The sequence below is a fragment of the Leptonychotes weddellii genome, chromosome 6, assembly GCF_054177405.1.
Source record: "Leptonychotes weddellii isolate Sample4059 chromosome 6, ASM5417740v2, whole genome shotgun sequence".
Taxonomy (NCBI): domain Eukaryota; kingdom Metazoa; phylum Chordata; class Mammalia; order Carnivora; family Phocidae; genus Leptonychotes; species Leptonychotes weddellii.
The window spans coordinates 46,687,289-46,706,454 of NC_138374.1; the positions used below are offsets into that span (position 1 = coordinate 46,687,289).

The following is a 19,166-nucleotide window of genomic DNA, read 5'->3' on the forward strand; positions in this document are numbered from 1 at the left end:
ACAAACGTTTCAGATTTTATAGTCTAGCAGGAAAGAGACACATTAAAAATTAGAATTAACGTGTGAGAAAGGGTGGTTCAGAGAAATGGATGAATCTAGCAGGAGGTTAGAGGAAGGTTCTTTCTTCCTAAAGAAGAAAGCCAAAGGATGACTGGCATTAGACGGGAAAAGGTGGTAGAAGCTAGGATATGCTGAGGGAGAGGGGGACACGGCACACTTAGGGAGGAAAGGTGCAATTTAACCAGTGTGCACAATATTGGGAGGGGCGGGTAGTGGTGTTAACAGGGGCCCAACCAGAAGAGGGTTTGGGGGCTACATTAAAGAATTTGAATTTTTCCTAAGGGTTATTTGGTAGCCACTAAAATAAACCTGTGAATAGATTTTGAAGTTTAAAAATTCACTTAGCCTGCAGCATGGAAAATAGATGAGGGGAAGGAGGGTCAAGATTCGATTTAGGTTATTATAATAGCAGATCTGAGTGGTTTTGGTGGGAGTGTGTGGATATAGCAAGGATGTGGGATTTAGATTAGGACATATAATCAATGTATGTTTGGTGATTCCTTAATGTGAGAGGAACAGGACAGGATGGCTTGTGGAAATGAGTGGCCAGTGGGGTGCCATTTGCTGCAATGGTAAATCCCTAAGGAGAAGAAAGAGGTTAGTTTGCTGAGATTTCCACTGTTCCTGAGGGGTTTGTTGTTTGGGGGCAGTGGGGGCTCTGCAAGGTTGACGGGCTGTTTTGGATACTTAAGTCTGAGAAGCCTATGGGGGCGTCCAAGTGGTGATACTCTGAAGGCATTTATATCTAAGGACCTGGAGCTCAGCGGAAGCTATGAGGCAAAGTAAGAAACACAGGGCTAAGGACAGAAGCCTGAAGAAACATGTAGGGGATGGAGGGAGACAGAGGAGCAAACAAAAACTGTGTGAAAGGAAGTGGTGACAGAACACACAGAAAATACGGTATCATAGAGGCCAAAGGAAACGAACGGTTAAGGAAAAAGATTTTCAACAGGCCACATAGGCTGAGGCTATCAGGTGTGAACTGAAAGATGTACAATACAGTCTGATGCAGACTGAAAAGTGACCTTTAGATTTTGCTACATGCATGTCCCTGGTAATCCTGCCCTGCACAATTTCAGAGAAATAAAAGGCCAGGCGCAAGGTTTCTGCTTCCTGTTTCTCCACTTGGATGGTCAGTCCAGCTGCGGGCTTGTGGAAGGTGGGGCTTACCAACCCTTCCTTCCCCGATCTATGTATTCCTCTTCAGATTCCATCCTTAGGTTTCTCTCTAGTCAAGGGTCTCCCTCCCAACCCAATCATTCAATCCTCGTCCAGTGTGAAGCTGGATAACTAGCCAACCAACTAGTCTCAGTGACCGTAACAAACTAGTGTTGTTTAAATATACCTATTTAACTGCGTGTCGCACCTACCAGCTGATCCTGGGAGCAGAAGGCAGGCCAGTTTTGTTCATGGTTGACACACATATGAAGACAAACCCAGCAGAGACTTCAGGCGTCCTGAGGGCAGACTGGTATTTGGCGCCACAGCTCCCATTCCCTCTGCCATACAAAGGTGTTTTCCTCCCCTTCCCAGCTCTATTCACAGCAGCCTCTCTCTGCCGCTGTTTCAATGAGCTTCCATTTAGACTGATGCTGTAATTTTGAACTGTACACTTATCTTAGATTTGCTAATTTGAAAACACACATGCACACAACTCATCTGTAAGTAAGATTTAACCACCCAGCAATCTGAGCAGTAGACACAAAATTTCATTTGGTATAGTATCTAATACTTATGTGAAGCTAATTAAAGATAATTTGGTCTTAATGAGGCAAAGAGAATATAACAGTGTTAATTTCAAAGTAGGCTGATCCATGAAAGTCAAGTAAAATCACTTCCTAGGCCCAACATTTCCAAAGACCTGAATATGAGTATCTGATGATTCCCGCATTCGTATTAGTGGTTAGAATGAATAATCCTTCACATCTGTGTAATGTTTCATAGTTATTGACAATCTTCACATCGTGATCTCACTGGATGCTCACAACAGCCCTGTGGATGCTGGGTTGTAGACGACAGCCTCCACATTTTACAGATAAATGAAAACTGCAGTTACACAGCCGGCAAGCAGAAACCTGGAAAACCATATTTGAGGCTCTGTGCACCCTGCCCCTCACCTCATATTTTTACTACTGCAAACTTGAATTATTTTTTCAAAGGAACTTGCAGCAGGAAAAACATAGTTAAAGAAAATACTGCCCATTTGCAGCATTGAGCCACCTTAAAAATAGAGACATTTCTAATTGGCTTACTTTATGATGTAAGGAGAAGGAAACATTTATTACTCACATCTATGAAATCTAAGCAGAGTTTAAGTGTGACATCATACAAATGGTACTTCAGACACAGGCGACTACAAACCAACAGGCACATATGGGAAACACATTTAAGAACGATCCTCCTTATGGGCTGCCATCTTTCCTCATCATTTCCTCTTTCTGGTTTTATACTGCTATGGGTATTTTTTTCACATGAACATTTTACGTCAGGGAGTCCTTTGATCATTACAGTTTCGATTCAATGCTAGAACCAATGGACTCTTCTGAGGGTGAGACAGTGGCCATTTCCATAGGCCAACTAGGGGTACCACCCACTCTGTAACTCCCACTTGAGAAACTGGACTGGACCAGACCATGACAATGGGGCTTCCACCATTATTGTTCCACCCCAGACAAATGCACACCACTGTTGAGCCATGCCATCTTATTTTATTACTTTTCCCCTCTAATTATCAAGTGTCACAAAAGAACATTGTAACTACAAGAACGCCACCCACCCCCAGCTCTCCAAAGAACGACTGTATTTGATTCTGATTCATCTATTTAAAGAGTAGCACATAACAAAGTCTACTCATCTGATCTACCAGATGAACTAAATGTCTACAGTGCATCTCCCTGAGGTAAGAACAATGTTTTTTTTCCTTGACTAAAGTAGCTAAATCCACATTGGCACAGTACATTCAAGGAAACATTAAGTGAACCTCAACACTGAGCCAGATCCCATGGTGGAGTCTAGAGAAGCTCTCTCAGCCATCCTCTATCCTAAACTAAGGGATATGATGCTCCCAGGGCTTGTATTGCGGCCATGACCCATACCTTGACTCCAAAGCCTCTGGCTTTTTCTAATTGAAAGGAGGGGGTAGGGGAGAACTGGCTCACGGAATGACTCTAGCTATATGAGCCTTCCGAGACAGTATCCTTAGTCCATTCTGCTCCATTTGTTAAAAGAGAAAACCTAACATTACACCTACATACCCTGGTAAAGTAAGAAACTTTAGGGGAAAAAAATTTTGATGACCTCAAAGTACAAACGAGATCAAACTTCTCCTTTGGCAGGTTTTCAGTCTGGGAAAGATGAAGGGAGATTGATTACATCAGAAAATCTAAGATGTACCTGTTTAGAATTACACCTTTATACCTTGTGAAGGAGGCCTTGAAGTTATGATCTAGTAGATAATGATCTCAAATTTCTCATCAGCTCAAGTAAGTGTATCAGCAGAGGTAAGGAAATATATGAAGGGAACTTTTCTTCCCACATTTAAGTGCATTTTTAATCTGTCTCGGCACCCAGACAAATAGGTACTCAAAAAAATAAAACAGTGAAGGTAGTTTTTAAAGTACCACCTTAAAAGTCACAAAGGGTAAACCCCAGACAAATGCACACCACTAAATTGATCAGGCAGTTAAACAAAAGAATAATTCATTCAGAGTGAGCCTCGTGAGAAAACCCAAAAGATAACTTCAGAGTCAGAACTGACGAGTGAAGGACTACCTCAGCAGGATAAAACGGGGAGATTGCAGGGTTGAAATTTATCAAACTGAACATACAGATAATGTTTCCATGCCCTTTTGTCACTATCCATGATACCATGGGCAGGTAAAGAATTTTAATGAATCCGTAAAGCCCATCAAAAAGACTGTCAGAATGCATTTCTCAGGCAGAGTTTGAAATGTCTTATTTCCAAGGCTCCCCTCCCAGTCAGGTCCTGAGAGCGGCAGAACCACATAAAGCTTATCCAGTTAAACCTTTATAGGAGGACAAAGAATCATTACACAACACTGTCATTCCTCAGTAAATGAAACATTTCCTCTATCCAACCATCAAGCAGCTGTCAAAAATGATGTTAAGATTTGAAATTACTTGCAGCAATCGAGGACAATATCAAACATGCCAAATAATGACAATGGTGGACATTTATAGCACACTTACCCTAGTTGTTGTAGACCCTGTGCTAGGCTATTTACTGGTGTTCTCTCATTGAACTCCCACAAAATCCAAGAGGTAGGTGCTAGCATTATCTAATTTTTCTAGTGTGGAAATCAAGGCACAAAATAGTTAAGTAACTAACTCAAGGTAGAAGAACCGGGCTATGACTCGCTCTTGAGTTTTTGTTAACCACTTACTATACTGACTTCCTAAATGACGGTATGCTATGGTATTTTGCAGTTTGTTGTTGTTTTTAAAGATAACCATAATCAGAGAAATACTTGGTTATGAATGTGAAAATAACACTTCGGGAGGAAAAACGTTTCAGTAGGCTGAGAGAAGAAAATTTAAAGATTAACACAAAGAGATTATTTTTTAAAAATCCAATTAACTACTACTCAATCTGTTGGCTGTGTGTGGATGTGTATACATATATAACTATATATAAAACTATATATAGGGGCGCTTGAGTGCATCAGATGGTTAAGCACCTGAGTCTCAGTTTCGGCTCACGTCATGATCTCAGGGTCCTGGGACCGAGCCCCATGTCAGGCTCCCAGCTCAGGGTCGAGTCTGCTTCTCCCTCTTCCTCTGCCCCTCCCCCTGCTCACATTCTCTCTCTCTCTCAAATAAAAATTAAACAAAAACAAAAACAAAAACCTATGCATATAAAACCTAGGCAACTATCACATGATTAGCAAGAAGGAAGACCAGCTTGGTAAGAGAAATTCTTTTAATGTAAGCACAATTTGACTTCTTTTTTCCATTTTAAAGGTAAGGTCTTAAAATCTTAGATTGAGAAAAAGGCAGAGGTGCCAGTACCTTGACAGTATTTTAAATATTGCAATTTGCCAACAGTCAATCCAGTGTCCCCACCCAGCAATTCCTTGATTTCAACATTACCTTCTATTTGACCACTTTTTCCTATGTTATTCTAGGCAATTTGAATTTTTTTCATGCCTGATGATTTCTTGATTCTGTCACTGCAGTTTCCAGAACACTGCCCCTTTCATTTAGAGTCACAAAGAGCTGGGTTGTAATACTGTATTTCACCAGCAGGTGTCACGCCCTGAAACACCGTATCTTCCAACTCAGACATCTCTTAACTGAGATTGGGAGTTATAGAAAACAAGTGATTCTAGTTGTATTCAGCTTGAAAACTTAGAATTCTTTACACTGGATTTACCTGCAATGTAAAATACTCCATATGTATGAAATCAAAGCTTAATTATAAATATTAATATACATCTAATATCTTTGTCAGTGCTAATACACTTTTTTCCCCCTCGACCTGCACTTACTTTTTAAATTTAAAAACTATGTTATAACCACAAAATTGCATTAAAAAACAAATGCAGTTTTGATAAAGACATGAATAACATACAGCTATGGAGGAGACACTGTACACACACACACACAACTGTACCAACTTACCACTACTACCACAGTCTGCACAAGAGAGGAGTTCTTCTGGTTTCTTTTCACGATTTGATTCTTTAGTCCCCAAGCAGAAGCTACATATAGGAATGGGATCAGCACGGGGCTATGATAAAATTAAAATGAAAAAAAAAAAATAGTCAGTTTTCCATGTCAAAATTAACAACAAAACATTAAAGTCAAAGCTTCTTACGTATTTCTTTTTTTTTTTTAAAGATTTCTTTAACAACAGAAAAACTGCTGAGTAAGGTATTCCAATCAACATTTTCTAATAAAAAATCTTTAATTATTTGATGCTAAATTATTATCTGAATAATGCATTTAAGATTCAGAAGTAGTTTTTATTAAACCAATGAAATCTTAAGACATTTATAGATTATATAACTTTCCTAAAATGAACATTATTAAAGATTCTTTTGGGGGCACCTGGCTGGCTGAGTCGGTAGAGCATGCGACTCTTGATCTCAGGGTCATGAGTTCGAGTCCTGTATTGGGTATAGAGATTACTTAAAAAAAAAGATTCATTCAAAATCTCAATCGTTCCCCTAATTTATAGGCCTATAATAAATGGACTCATCTATTCAGTATTATAATTTATGAATATCTTCTAATTGTTATTTCAGATTGTTTTAACTCAACTTTATCAAATGTTTTAGTGCAGGTTACTATTACTCATCTATTAAATTTTTGACCTAAAATATCGGTGACATAATAACAGAGTGAAAACTAAGCAAGAATTTTAAAATTCTGTAGGATCACTTGGGAAGCTCAAAAGACGGTCTTCAAAGGTAAACGACACCATGCCACACAAAGGAGGTAAACTCTCAATCTCTGACATTCCCACTTTAATAAAAGAAACAATGAAACATTTGTCTAACCCCCCTAGTACTCTTTAGCTCTCACTGAGGTAATTGCTTTTAACAACGTATTAAGTCTGCATACCTCTCAATGTCTCCAATGTTATTTATGGCTACCAGCAATGCTAATATTCCCATTCATATAAATAGTTGACTGTGCCTACAGATCTGGTCACATTTATTCTGAACAGCCAAAACTGTATGAAAATTAAAATTTTATTGCATATTCCAAGCCTTCACACATGTTGTCTCTAGCCATCTGAATGTAACTATAACGTATTTATATTTGAATCTCATGAATCAAAAATTCAGGGTAAGAAAAGTTAGCATAATCATACATGTTTTTTAATGTAAATTAAAAATGAGATTTTGCAAGGTCTAACTTTTAAAATATACAGCAGCATAGAATAAACCTCATTTGTTCAGCTACTGTATCCCAAATGCCTAATTAATACATTGCCCGATACACAGTAGGCACTCAAAATATATGTTAACTGAATAAATGGAAGAAACATATGCTAGTTAGAAGAAAAAACTCTCATCTCTAAGACACTATTTCAAATGGTTATAATGATTCCAACAAATGTCGGTTCCCTGTGAAAACATGTCATCAAAAACCAGAATTCGTCTTATGACTGAGGATTTGCAAAATTGTTCAATATGATTGTTAATTTCGTCCTACAATGGGGGTGTTCATTATCTTGCCCTTATTTTCAGTTTAATTTGTTCTTTTAATATGCACAGGCTTTACTTTCTGAAGTAGCTATGCAAATGTGTTTTTGTAGCCCCAGTTAAAAAGCAGAGTATAAAACACTTTGTACTAGAAAAATCCAAAAAGACAAGCTACAACAAATTGGTCACTGACTCCAGCCACAATTTTTTAAATGCCAGATAATCAGCACTGCATAATTATGGATCCATAGTTATTACTTGCAACTGCTCAACTGTAGTACCTTGGGAACACTTCTGTTCCTTTAAAGAGCAATTAAAAGAACAATCTGGTTTTAAAGTGACAACATTCCCCTGATAGATTCTAGCTAAAACCCAGTCCTTGTACTAATGGGATTCCTGCTTTCATTTGGTATAACAATGCTCAAGCCATTGCTGCCATCCTTGAGGTGATAAATAATTTACAAAATGTCACATATCATTCATGCAATGAAACAAATCCAAATCTGCAATCCCATTCTTCTTTTCCCGATGGATTTTTAGCTGTAAGAAAGACATGGCCATCAGCCAGCACTCATGCTCATTTTTCGTTTTTAACTAAAGGTAACACAAAGGACAAAGGTTGCTAGTAGTTCATGGCCAGAAAGACTGATGTCCCACACTCTGCCCAATAATAGAAAGCATAGATGCTATCACTTCACGCTACATTCAAGTGAACCCCACCAGGCTGATGTATGCTCACAACCATTTATTTTAGGGATAACTATCTCACAATACTCTATAAAACCACTGCATTATACAGAAATGTCTGCCCTGCTGAATTATTGATAATTCAAGGCACTTTTTTGCTAACCTCACTATAGCCGAGTCTAATTAACTTTAAAAAATTGTCACTTGTAAGAAATGAAACTTCTACAGTAATGCATGTAAATGGGTCACAAAATTATTATGATTCACTATTCTCAATCAGACTTCATATAAACTGTTTCAAAAAATAATCCCTGGTAATAGATTAAAATGGACTGTAGTCAGAAAGAGGTCTGAATAAATGGAATTCAATTCTACCCAAGTCCAACACAGACAAATCATATTTAAGAGGTCTGAAAATGAAACCAAACATCTCCTAATTCTTAACCACTTTCTTTGAAATTTCACAAAAGCACCTAACCTGTTGATCACATTTACTTATCAACATGACTGAATATTTCAAACTAATCTCAAGAATTAACACCCATGATGGATAGGTTTAAACTCTGCAACCTGCTCAGGAAATGACTCCTCCTCATCTCCCATGGAATTGATGGTCCTAGTGTAGCTGCTAGGTAAGAAGGCACTTTACACTATCTCATTTAATCATCTCAACAATCCTGCCAGGAATGTTTATTATTATTATTATTTTAGGGAGGGAATTAAGGATCTGAGTAGTGAGGTAACTTTTCTAAAGTTGTACAAGTTCAACTGTGGAACTGGGATTCAAACACAGGTCTGTCTTCACCAAAGCCCGTTTCTCACCTTCAGTACTTACTCTCCCACCCCCGACTTCTCTCCTCTCAGAAAAATAAACATTTAAAATTATCTTTCCATCAGTGGGAAGAACTCTTTACTAATGTGCTCATAATCTTTTCCATTCTATTTCTCCCATGACCAATGGCAGGTTTTTAAAACTATTGTAAAAGCAACCACTACTATCCTATAGACTACTATTACAATGGTGAAAAGGTACCTTTACAATGGAGCTCCTTACCCAAGTGACCAAACCTATCACCAGTATGTGACAAACTAACATTATGCGCCTCCCAAGTGTGGCACTAAAGGACTCAGCACAGCCTATGCAGGATTCTTGCTAGAATTATTCACCCTGAACCTAACCATAAGGAACCAATCAGGCAAATCCAAATTTAGGGACATTCTGAAAAACTACTGGCCTGGACTCTTCGAAAAATGTCAATGACACATAAGACCCAATAAAGGGCAGAACCAATTTAGGCAACTAAACTGGCCCGAAAACTAAATACAGCTTGTGATTCTTATACGGATTCTGGGTTTTTAAAAAAATTACCCTGGGGCGGCTGGGTGGTGCAGTCAGTTAAGCATCCAACCCTGGGTTTCCGCTGAGGTCCTGATCTCAGTGCAGAGTAGGTTTAAGACTCTGTCTGCCCCATCCCCCCTTGCTCTCCTTCTCTCACTCTCTCTCTCAAATACATACATACATACATACATCTTTAAAAAACTTTATCCACAGTTATTAAGGACATTATTTGGATAATTAGGGAAATACACACTGAAAAGTAGACAATATATAAACTGGATAGAACAAATTTCTTCAGTCAACACAATTGTGTTTATATGAGAGAATATCCTCTTTCTCGGCAATTATGTGCTGAAATATTTTGGAGTAAACTGTCATGATGTCTATAACTTAAGCTCAAAAGATGCTGGGGGAAAAACTGTGTATCTGTACATGTATTAACAATGTTAAAGGTTGGCAAATCTATGTAAAGTTTACATGGGTGTTCATTTTATTATTCTTTCAATCTTTCTGCATGTGTACAGTTTTCCAAACAAAACACTGGGAGGGGGGTGTAAAATAGTACCCCCTCCACTCTTAAAAAAAGATCTACAATGGATTGGATTATTATGTAATTGGATTACAAGCATTCATAAAATAAAGTATCTCCATCCAATTAGTGATTCACAGGCAATACAGAGGACAGAGGAACTGTCAATCCGTATAGTAGGGGGACGCAAGTACCAACACTCTCGAGGACAAATGACCCAGTTTTCTTCAACAAATAAATTAAAAGGGAGACAAATTGAGCAAGCAAGGAAGAGAGAGCAATAGATTCGGAATAAGAACCAATAGGTTAATAGAGATTTAAAAGACTGATCTGCCAATCACAATGTATGGTCCTTATCCCGATAATGATTCTTTTTTTCTCTTTTTTAAGATTTTATTTATTTATTTGGCAGAGAGAGAAAGCAGGGAGAGCAGCAAGCAGAGGAGAAGCAGGCTCCCCGCCAAGCAGGGAGCTGGATGCGGGGCTCGATCCCAGAACCCTGGGATCACGACCCGAGCTGAAGGCCGACGCTTAACCAAGCCAGCCAGGTGCCCCCTTGATAATGATTCAAATAAAGTATAAAATAAAACAAAATAGGGTGACCCATTAAAGGAACTGGGGCTAATCAGCTTTGAACACGCTGTTGGGAAGGAACAAGCTGGATGTCTTCATCCCAGGGAAAGGGCTAGATTTGTTCTTCATGGCTCCAGAGTGCAAAACTTGAACAGGGCTTATCCTAGAGGGAGTTAAACTTTCCAACAGAAATGTCCAAAATTGAATGGATTGTTTTTTCCTGCTTTCTTTCTTTATTTTATTTTTTAAATTGTGGTAAAACATACATTAACACAAAATTGACCACCTTCACCATTTTTTAAAGTATACACTTCAGTGGCATTAGGTGTATTCACACTGTTGTACGACCAATACCATCATCCATCTCCAGAACTTTCTCATCTTCCCAAACTAAAACTCTGTCCCCATTAAACATTAACTCCCTTCTACTTTGTCTCCATGAATTTGACTACTCTAGGTACCTCATATAAGTGGAATCATATAGTCTTCATGGAATGGATTATTTTTGGAAGGCCCCCTATAATCAGAAAACACCATGGGAGAGGCTGGACCAGGATGGTGAGGATGCCACAGAGAACAAAGCAACCTCACACAAGCTGGGGATCCGGGACCCTTCAATGGTCCTTTCCAGATCACATATTTTAATGGTTCCATGGCTGGATAATCTCTGTGCCTCTTCCCAACTCTGCTTTAATTTTTTATTGATTCTATTATACTTAAAAAGACATTTCAAAATAAGTCTTCAGGACTCTCGACCTCAAAATTCAATAACCTCTTCTGAGAAAACATCCTTTAATTCCAAGACAATTCATTTTGAGAAGTTCTGTATTTGCTTATGGTTACTTTTGTTTCTGCCCTGAAGGAAACAGCATGTTTATTAATCTTGTCAGTCTAAGTAAGTGGAGAAAAATAAATGAAAGTTCATGCTAGATGGGAGCCAGGTGCACATCCTCTTTGACGAAGACACTAAAAGGGTTTTGTCTCCATGATCTCCACTCACAATGATCAGGGACACAGCCCTCTCTTTCCATTACCCCCTATGGATTCATCTCCTCGGGTCATCTAGAACTTTCTTGAATTTACTTAAAAAACAACACCATTTTAGGAAAAAAAAAAAACACCATTTTAGTAGTTCCTAGTGTTAAAAGCAACTCAGTATTTTTCATTCATATATTCATACCTGTATCATTGTAAGACCTGGATTTAAATATTAATCTCTGAGCCAGTTTTCCTCATCTGTAAAAGGGCACAATTGTGTCTGCGTTGTCTAGCTCTGGGGTTGCTAAAGCTCAAATATGAGTGTGTGAAAGTACTTTGCACACTATAAAGCTCTATTCAAATATTATGATTATTGCAACATTCACTTCAGCTATAAAAACAAAAAACAAACAAACAAACAACTTAAGTCCTTAACAAACATCAGCACAAATGAATTGTGGTGGAGCTTAGAATTATTCTATGATAGACTTTGACTCTGTGAGTCCCCATGATAAATATTAATCTTAGAGGGTTATTATTATTATTTTTTTAATGAATTCATCAGGGAATAAAAGAACAGGAAAGAAAATGTCTCGATTGAGAGCCAAGAGGCCCTGATTTAATAAAAGGAAAGGTCAAAGAAAAAGATGCCAAAGGAAGAAAAGCACAAACATATACTACAAAAGTAAACAAAGATGAATATAAATCCTTTATACCCAAGTATCAAACAGTTCATCTTTGGAGAGTGTTCTCTACACTTCAGCTCAGACAACTTAATTCGGTAACTCCAAAGCGCGTTGTATAAAAGGGTTTTAAGGCTTATGCATCTCTTCAAATTGCACCCTTTTATCATCTTGTACTGCAATCTGAAGTTTAAGTAATGCTTTGCTGTTTACCAAAATGCTTTCCTCAAGTGTCTCACAAGTGACAAACACAAAGCCTACGAGACAGGATTGCGGCTTTTTCTGTCTCCGTTTTACAGGTAAGTTAAATGCCTCCCTAAGGTCACATAGCTGTCAAGACAGAGGGTCCCAGGCTGCCAACTGCAAGCCCTTTGCTCTTCCACTCTTCCATGGCTGGTCCCTCATTTCCTTTGGAGCTCAGATTCAGATATCACCTTATCAGAGAGGCTTATTCCTGACCATTCTCTCTGAAATTGCATTCCACCAGCACCACTCGGGATCCCCCAGGCCTTGCTGTATTTTTCTGCATGGCATTCATCACTGCCTGACATATTCTGTATCATTTGTCTATTTTGTTTCACTTACTAAACTATCAAAGCTCCATTCTGAGGGCAGAGCCTTTGTTCACTGCTGTAGCTGCAGCTTCAAAGTGCGTTTGTTGAATAAATGAACAAATGAACAAACTGCTTTTAGGTTCAGAAGTGGTTCCTCTGGTTCAACAAGGTCCCAAAGACTATTGTTCTTTAACATGTATCCTTAATAACAATAATATGACGTGTTAAGCAACCATCAATGGCAAGGCAGCTTCCATCACTTGTCTAGATTGGCTTTTATTCTACTCTGACCACTTATAATGAATGACCATTTGGGCATAATTGTATTTTCTGGGTATAACCTGACAAGAGAGAACCAAAATTTAAATATCAGCTGGGAGGAAATTATCTCCACCACTACTGGGGCTCGCTCAGTGATAGTCACTATAGGTTGTATGTAAAATACATCTGGGGCCGTGCCCAGTTGCTAGTACCTATCTGTGAGCCTCCTTACCTTTTTTCCCCTCTCAAGAAAGAAATGTAAGTTAAAAAAAAAAAAAAAAAAAGTAGGAGTAGGAGTCAAGGAAGATGAATACACTGAAGTGAGAATAACAAAATTATAACAAGAGCATGAATCTGTTCAATCTATTTAAAAATATTTTACAAGTTTTGGGGCTTTATTATTGCTAGTGAATGATTTCCCACAAACTTCACAACTGATAGCACAGGTACCACAGAGGCTGAAAAATGTTTCTTTTGTTTTTAGGGTAACTTTTTTTTTTGACGCTTATCTAATAGAGAACTTAAGTTTCATCTCTTGCCACTTAACCCACTCATTCAACTCATCAAGCCCGCTCCTAATTAGGATATAGATCACGCACACTTGGCATTTCCCTTTACGGCAATTCTGCTCTAAGATGTAGTCTTTGAAAATACAGTAACTCTAAAAGTAGAGACTTCCTGTGATGCTCTAAATTGCCTGGGATTTTAAGAGCATTATCTTGTTCCCAGCGGCATATGCTGTAACTGTGGTCAGTAACAGACATGCCTCTGCAGGAAGGTTTGGTGACTGGCTTGCCCTCATGGCCATCCTTCAGGGGCACAAGAGAACCTTGTTTGTGATGTGTCTGTTGCCATTTTCTCTACACTCACGGACCCTTTTGTTTTATTCTAAGGCTATTCTTGCCATTCTATTATGAATTTTTACCTGAACAGATGCCATAATTTCTTCCAGAAGATAATTGGAGATACACTTATAAGACTTCTCACAGGCAACAATTTTACCCTAATTTTATACTCGCCATATAGATTTTTGTTATATCACCTCCCCTGCTCATTATACTTCTCTGTGGGTAATTGGTTCTGTGAGGGAGCACTACATTATCCCCACTGGCTCTGGATTGAGTTTCTGCCTTACTCTGGGCAAAAGGATTTATTATTGCTAATGTATGGAGACCTTAAATGTGACTGCTATATTTTACCTCCTTGTCACAGTGAAGAGCGTTCTCTGTATTTTAAGAGTGACAAGTAAATTAAATCTAATAAAATAAAAATATTTAAAAGCATCCCTATACATATTCATAAATATGTCACTTCTTTTTTCATTTAAAGAATCACTTAGAAACAAAAACAGTATCAATGGACCAATACTGGGAAATGCCCACAGTCAGAGGCTGATTCAGAAGCAAAAAATAGTAAAAGCTTGACTTCAAAGAAATAAGAAAAGGAGAGAAGGAAAGACTTTCTAAGAACATCAGCCCCAACAGTTATCAATTGTGTGGAGCTAATTGAAATGCTCACACTGTAGGTACTCTAGAACTTGTTCTAATTAGGCAGGTGTGCCATTTATAAGAGTGCTGATTCAGGAGAGGGATTCTATTGGAAGGAAACAAATCTAATCTGGCATACTGCATTTAACAATAGCATCTCATTTTTGTTGTTGTTGTTTATTTGTTTTTGTCTTTGCAGAGAGAGCCTACAAATTTGCAGAGGGTGGGGAAGCCAATGAAGCAATTGCCTTCCCCAGCATCTTTAATTTCTTATCTGGACAGGGACTTGGCTTTTAAGATTTCATCTGAACGTCTCTCCTCCACCCCTACCATTAGAAACTGCAGATACTGCATTTATCTTCTTAAGAGGGATCAAAGTCTGATTCAACACAGCTGGAAATTCAACACATGGTTACAGGAAGTCTGCTTCGGATTTACAAACTATTCTCTCTGGCAAGCCTGTCACAATATTAGCAATATAATATAAACTCTACTCTAGGTTTTGAAAAATGGAATTTTAAAATCAATTCATATTCGAGTGTCACAAATCTTTAATTTTTTTTCCCAAACTATTTTTTTAAGAGCAGTTTTAGGTTTACAGGAAAACTGAGAGGAAGGTAGAGAAATTTCCCATCTCTCCCGGCCCCACACATTCATAGTCTCCCCCATTATCAACATCCCCCCACCAGAGTGGTACCTTTGTTGTCAGTGAAGAACCTACAATGACATATCATATCACCCAAGCCCACAGATTACATCAGGGTTCTCTCTTGGCATTATACATTCTGTGGGTTTGGAAAAATTTATGATGACATATATCTACCATCATGCTATCATACAGAGTATTTTCACTGCCCTAAAAAATCCATCTGTTCATCTCTCCCTCCCCTCTAATTCCTGGCAACCACTGATCTTTTTTACTGTATCTATAGTGTTACCTTTTCCAAAATGTCATATAGTTGGAATAATAAAACTAGCTTTCTTGGTTGCCCCAAGGCATCTGTTTTAATCTAGAGGTGGTGCCGAATACCCCACATAGGCACAACTGCAGCCATTCTCATTACCAATTCCACCAAGAGAAACCTGCATTAACTGCTCAGAGACACAGGCTACTGAATTTATGGTAATTAGATCCAAAAAGGGAAGTAGAACAACGAGAGGAGACATAGGTAGGTAGATTCTAACCAGAAAAATCACATGTTAGTCAGTTTCTCAGTATTATCATCACCATCACCAGCACCCCTGACAATGTTCTGCATTCACAGAGATTTATGTCAGTTAAGATGCTTTGTACTATTCAATAAGTTACTAATGTTTACTCAGCACCCAACTATGCCAAGGAGAATGTAATTGGTACTCCAAGTGCTTGTCGTCACAGAACCAACAGAAGTAGTGTAATTCCATTACCACACTTAATTCTCAATTGCCCTGTGGGCACATAAACCATCTGGTGTACAGAATTTCCATGCCCTTGACTTTTCTGCTTTTGTTTTCCTCACTTTCAGACTACCTTTGACTCTTTCAATTACAGTAGTCATTAGCAGTAGGAAAAGAGACTTGTTTGGGTAATTACTGACCTTGTCTTTTTAAACTCTTCCCTAACTTCTTTGTGGTGGAGGTTCTAGATCTAATGCTTTAGGACAGGCACCAACCGAGCACTTACGTGAACATTATTAGTGACACTCTGCTCTTTGGTGCTCCAGCCTCGTGGCAGGCTGTGTGGGAATTGTACAAAACATAAGCCTCCCCCCTACCAATGCAAGCTACAGCAAGGCCAGGAAGGGAAACACCAGATGTCACAGGCTTTCCCCCAGGGGCAAAGATTTTTAAGCTCAATTTCCTAGAACTTTAAGTCTTAGAAAAGCCTACTACAGGGTATTCAGTAGGTAGAAGAAAGCTCTTTATTTTTGTGAAATCTTTGTAGGTTTTTTTGTATATTTTAAGTCAAAGCTTAGTACATGGTGAGCTCTTTGAAGGAGATCCTCGTTTGTTTACCTAAATCAGCACACATAATGAAGAACTCTACACTGTAGATGTTTGATAAGTATTTGTTGAATATATAAATTTAACATTATTTCTCATACCTGGTACTTTCTCATTTTTACTTTAGTTTATAAAGGGTAAATAAAGAAATAATAACAGAACAGCATGTGGTTATGGGGGACAATAAATACGTTTTAAATGTTCACCCATTTTGAATCTTCACACCTCAACCTCTTACATTTTTTATTTATTTTTTTAAAGATTTTATTTATTTATTTGACAGAGAGAGACACAGCGAGAGAGGGAACAAAGCGGGGGCGTGGGAGAGGGAGAAGCAGGGCTCCCCACGGAGCAGGGAGCCCAATGCAGGGCTCGATCCCAGGACCCTGGGATCATGACCTGAGCCGAAGGCAGATGCTTAACGACTGAGCCACCCAGGCGCCCCCCTCTTACATTTTTTAAATTATAAAATATACATAACATGATATGTACCACTTTATTTTTAACTGTAAAGTTCAGTGGCACTAAGTACATTCACACTATTGTACAACTAAGATAATGTATATTTCACACATGATGAAATGGACAGTTCAAAGTTTTGAATAAATGTATATACTCATGTAAACCCACATCTCTAGCAAGATACAGAGCACTACATAACCCCAGAAGTTCTCTCCTGCCCCCTCCCAGTCAAGTCCTTTCTACTCTCCTTCCCAAGCACCCACTACTCTGATTTCTACCACCACAGTTTGATTTGATCTGCTCTAGAACTTCATGTAAATGGAACCAAACAATGAATTCTTCTTGTGGGGCTTCTTTCAACTCACTATACTGTCACATTCATTCACATTGCTACATATGTCAGTAATTCATTTCTTTTTACTACTGAATAATATTTTGTTGTAAAATCCACAAAAACTTGCTTATTCTCTCTATAGGTGATCAGTATTTAAGTTGTTTACAGCTTAGAGCTAAAATGAATAGAACTGTTATAAACATTCTTACATAAGTACTTTGTGGACATGTGTTTTCATCTCTCTTGCGTGAATACCTAGGAATGGAACTGCTGGGTCATAAGGTAGGAAGATGCTTAACTTTATTAAAAACCTCTAATTAGGTTAATCGAGAAAAGGAAAAAAGTTAATTACCAAAATAAGAAGTAACAAGGGGGTACCACTACAAATCTTGAAGACATATCAGGGACAGCTTTATGCCAATAAATTAGACAACTCAGATAAACAGGCAACTTCATTGATGGAACGAATTAATAAAACACCACAAGAGGGAATAGAACATCTGAGTAACTCTAAATCCAAAGAAAATGATTCATAACTTAAAAAACCCCTGCAAAGGACTCCAGGCCCAGACACCTTTGCCAGTGAAATCTTTCAAATATTTAAGACTGCAATACCAATCTTACATGATCTATTTCAAAAACAAACAAAAAAACAGAATAAGAGGAAATATTTCTCAACTAATTTTATTAGGCCAGCATAATTCTGATACCAAAATCAGATGAAAACATTACCACAGAAGAAAATTTAAACAACAACCAGTATCTCCCATTAACATAAACCCCATTTGTTTTCTTCTTAAATTTTACTTTAAAAAAATCAGTTTTACTAAGGTATAATTTATATATAATAAAATGCACCCTTTTAAAGTTTGGACAAACACATATATTTATATAATTACCACAACAACAAAGAATCAGAACCCTTCTGTCACCTCAGAAAGTTCCCTTAAGGGTGAAATAGGTGAAGGGGATTAAGAGTATACTGTAATCAGGACTGAGCAACATAGAGAGTTGTTGAATCACTGTATTATACACCTGAAACTAAGAGAACACTGTATGTTAACTATACCGGAATTAAAACAAAACAAAACAAAAAACAAGTTCCCTCAAGCATTTCTGTAGTTCCCTCTATAGAGCCAGGCAACTACTGATTTGCGGTTCCATTTATCAATTTTAATCTTTGTGTCCAACCTAAGAAATCTTTGCCTATTCCAAAGTTGCAAGGGCCTTGTCCTCTATTTTCTTCTGATTTCATGGTTTTAGTCTTTAAATTAAGTCTATGATCCGTTTTTTAGTTAATTTTTGTATGTGGAGTGAGTTAAGAATCAAGAGTCACTTTTCTCTGTATGTATATCCAGTTATTCCAGCATCATTTATTTAGAGAATTTTCTTCTTCCCACTGAATTAGTCCTCCAGATCTGGTCTTTTGTTTCCAAATTTGTTTTAGCTATTCTTAAGGTTCTTTGCATTGCCATAATTTTAAAAATCAGTTTGTCAATTCTAGAAAAAATAGTCTGCTGGGATCTCTATTGGGATTGTGTTGACTATACAGATCAGTTTGGAAAGTACTGACTTTGTAATATTACTGAGTCTTCTGATCCATGAACATAGATATTTCTCCATTTGCCTAGGTCTTCTTTAATTTCTTTCAACAATGCTTTATGGTTTTGGGGGTACACCTTTTGTTCATATTTTGCTAAATTTATCCCTATATACTTTCATACTGTTTGGTGCTACTGTAAATGATATTTCAATTTCTGAATGTTTGTCGCTGCTATACAGAAATACAATGGGCTTTTGTATGTTAACCTTATATCATTGCTTTAGTTCACTCTACTTTTAGTAGCTTTCTTGAAGATTCCTTAGTATCTTCTGTAATATAAATAACTGTGATCTGAAACTAGAGACAGGTTTAGCCCTTCTCCCAATCTGCATGCTTTTCATTTCATTATCCTGCCTTAATGCATTAGCTAGGAACTCCAGTACAATGCTGAATAGAAATGATGAAAGGGAGCATATCTGTCTTACTCCTGACTTTAGGAAGTGGTTGGTCTTTTACCATTA

General features: G+C 37.9%; 2 protein-coding genes across 6 annotated transcripts in view; both read right to left on the reverse strand.

Moving 5' to 3' along the window:
- VDAC2 (voltage dependent anion channel 2) overlaps positions 1-19,166 on the reverse strand; it is a 328,221-nt gene that overhangs the window by 208,416 nt on the left and 100,639 nt on the right. The window lies entirely within an intron of this gene.
- The window catches only part of KAT6B (lysine acetyltransferase 6B), a 180,202-nt gene that overhangs the window by 59,105 nt on the left and 101,931 nt on the right, over positions 1-19,166 (reverse strand). For all 5 annotated transcript variants that reach the window (XM_081824053.1, XM_081824052.1, XM_081824056.1 and 2 more), the window contains exon 4: positions 5,701-5,809. In XM_081824053.1, coding sequence (XP_081680179.1) covers positions 5,701-5,809 — 109 coding nt within the window. The remainder of the gene's footprint in view (positions 1-5,700; positions 5,810-19,166) is intronic.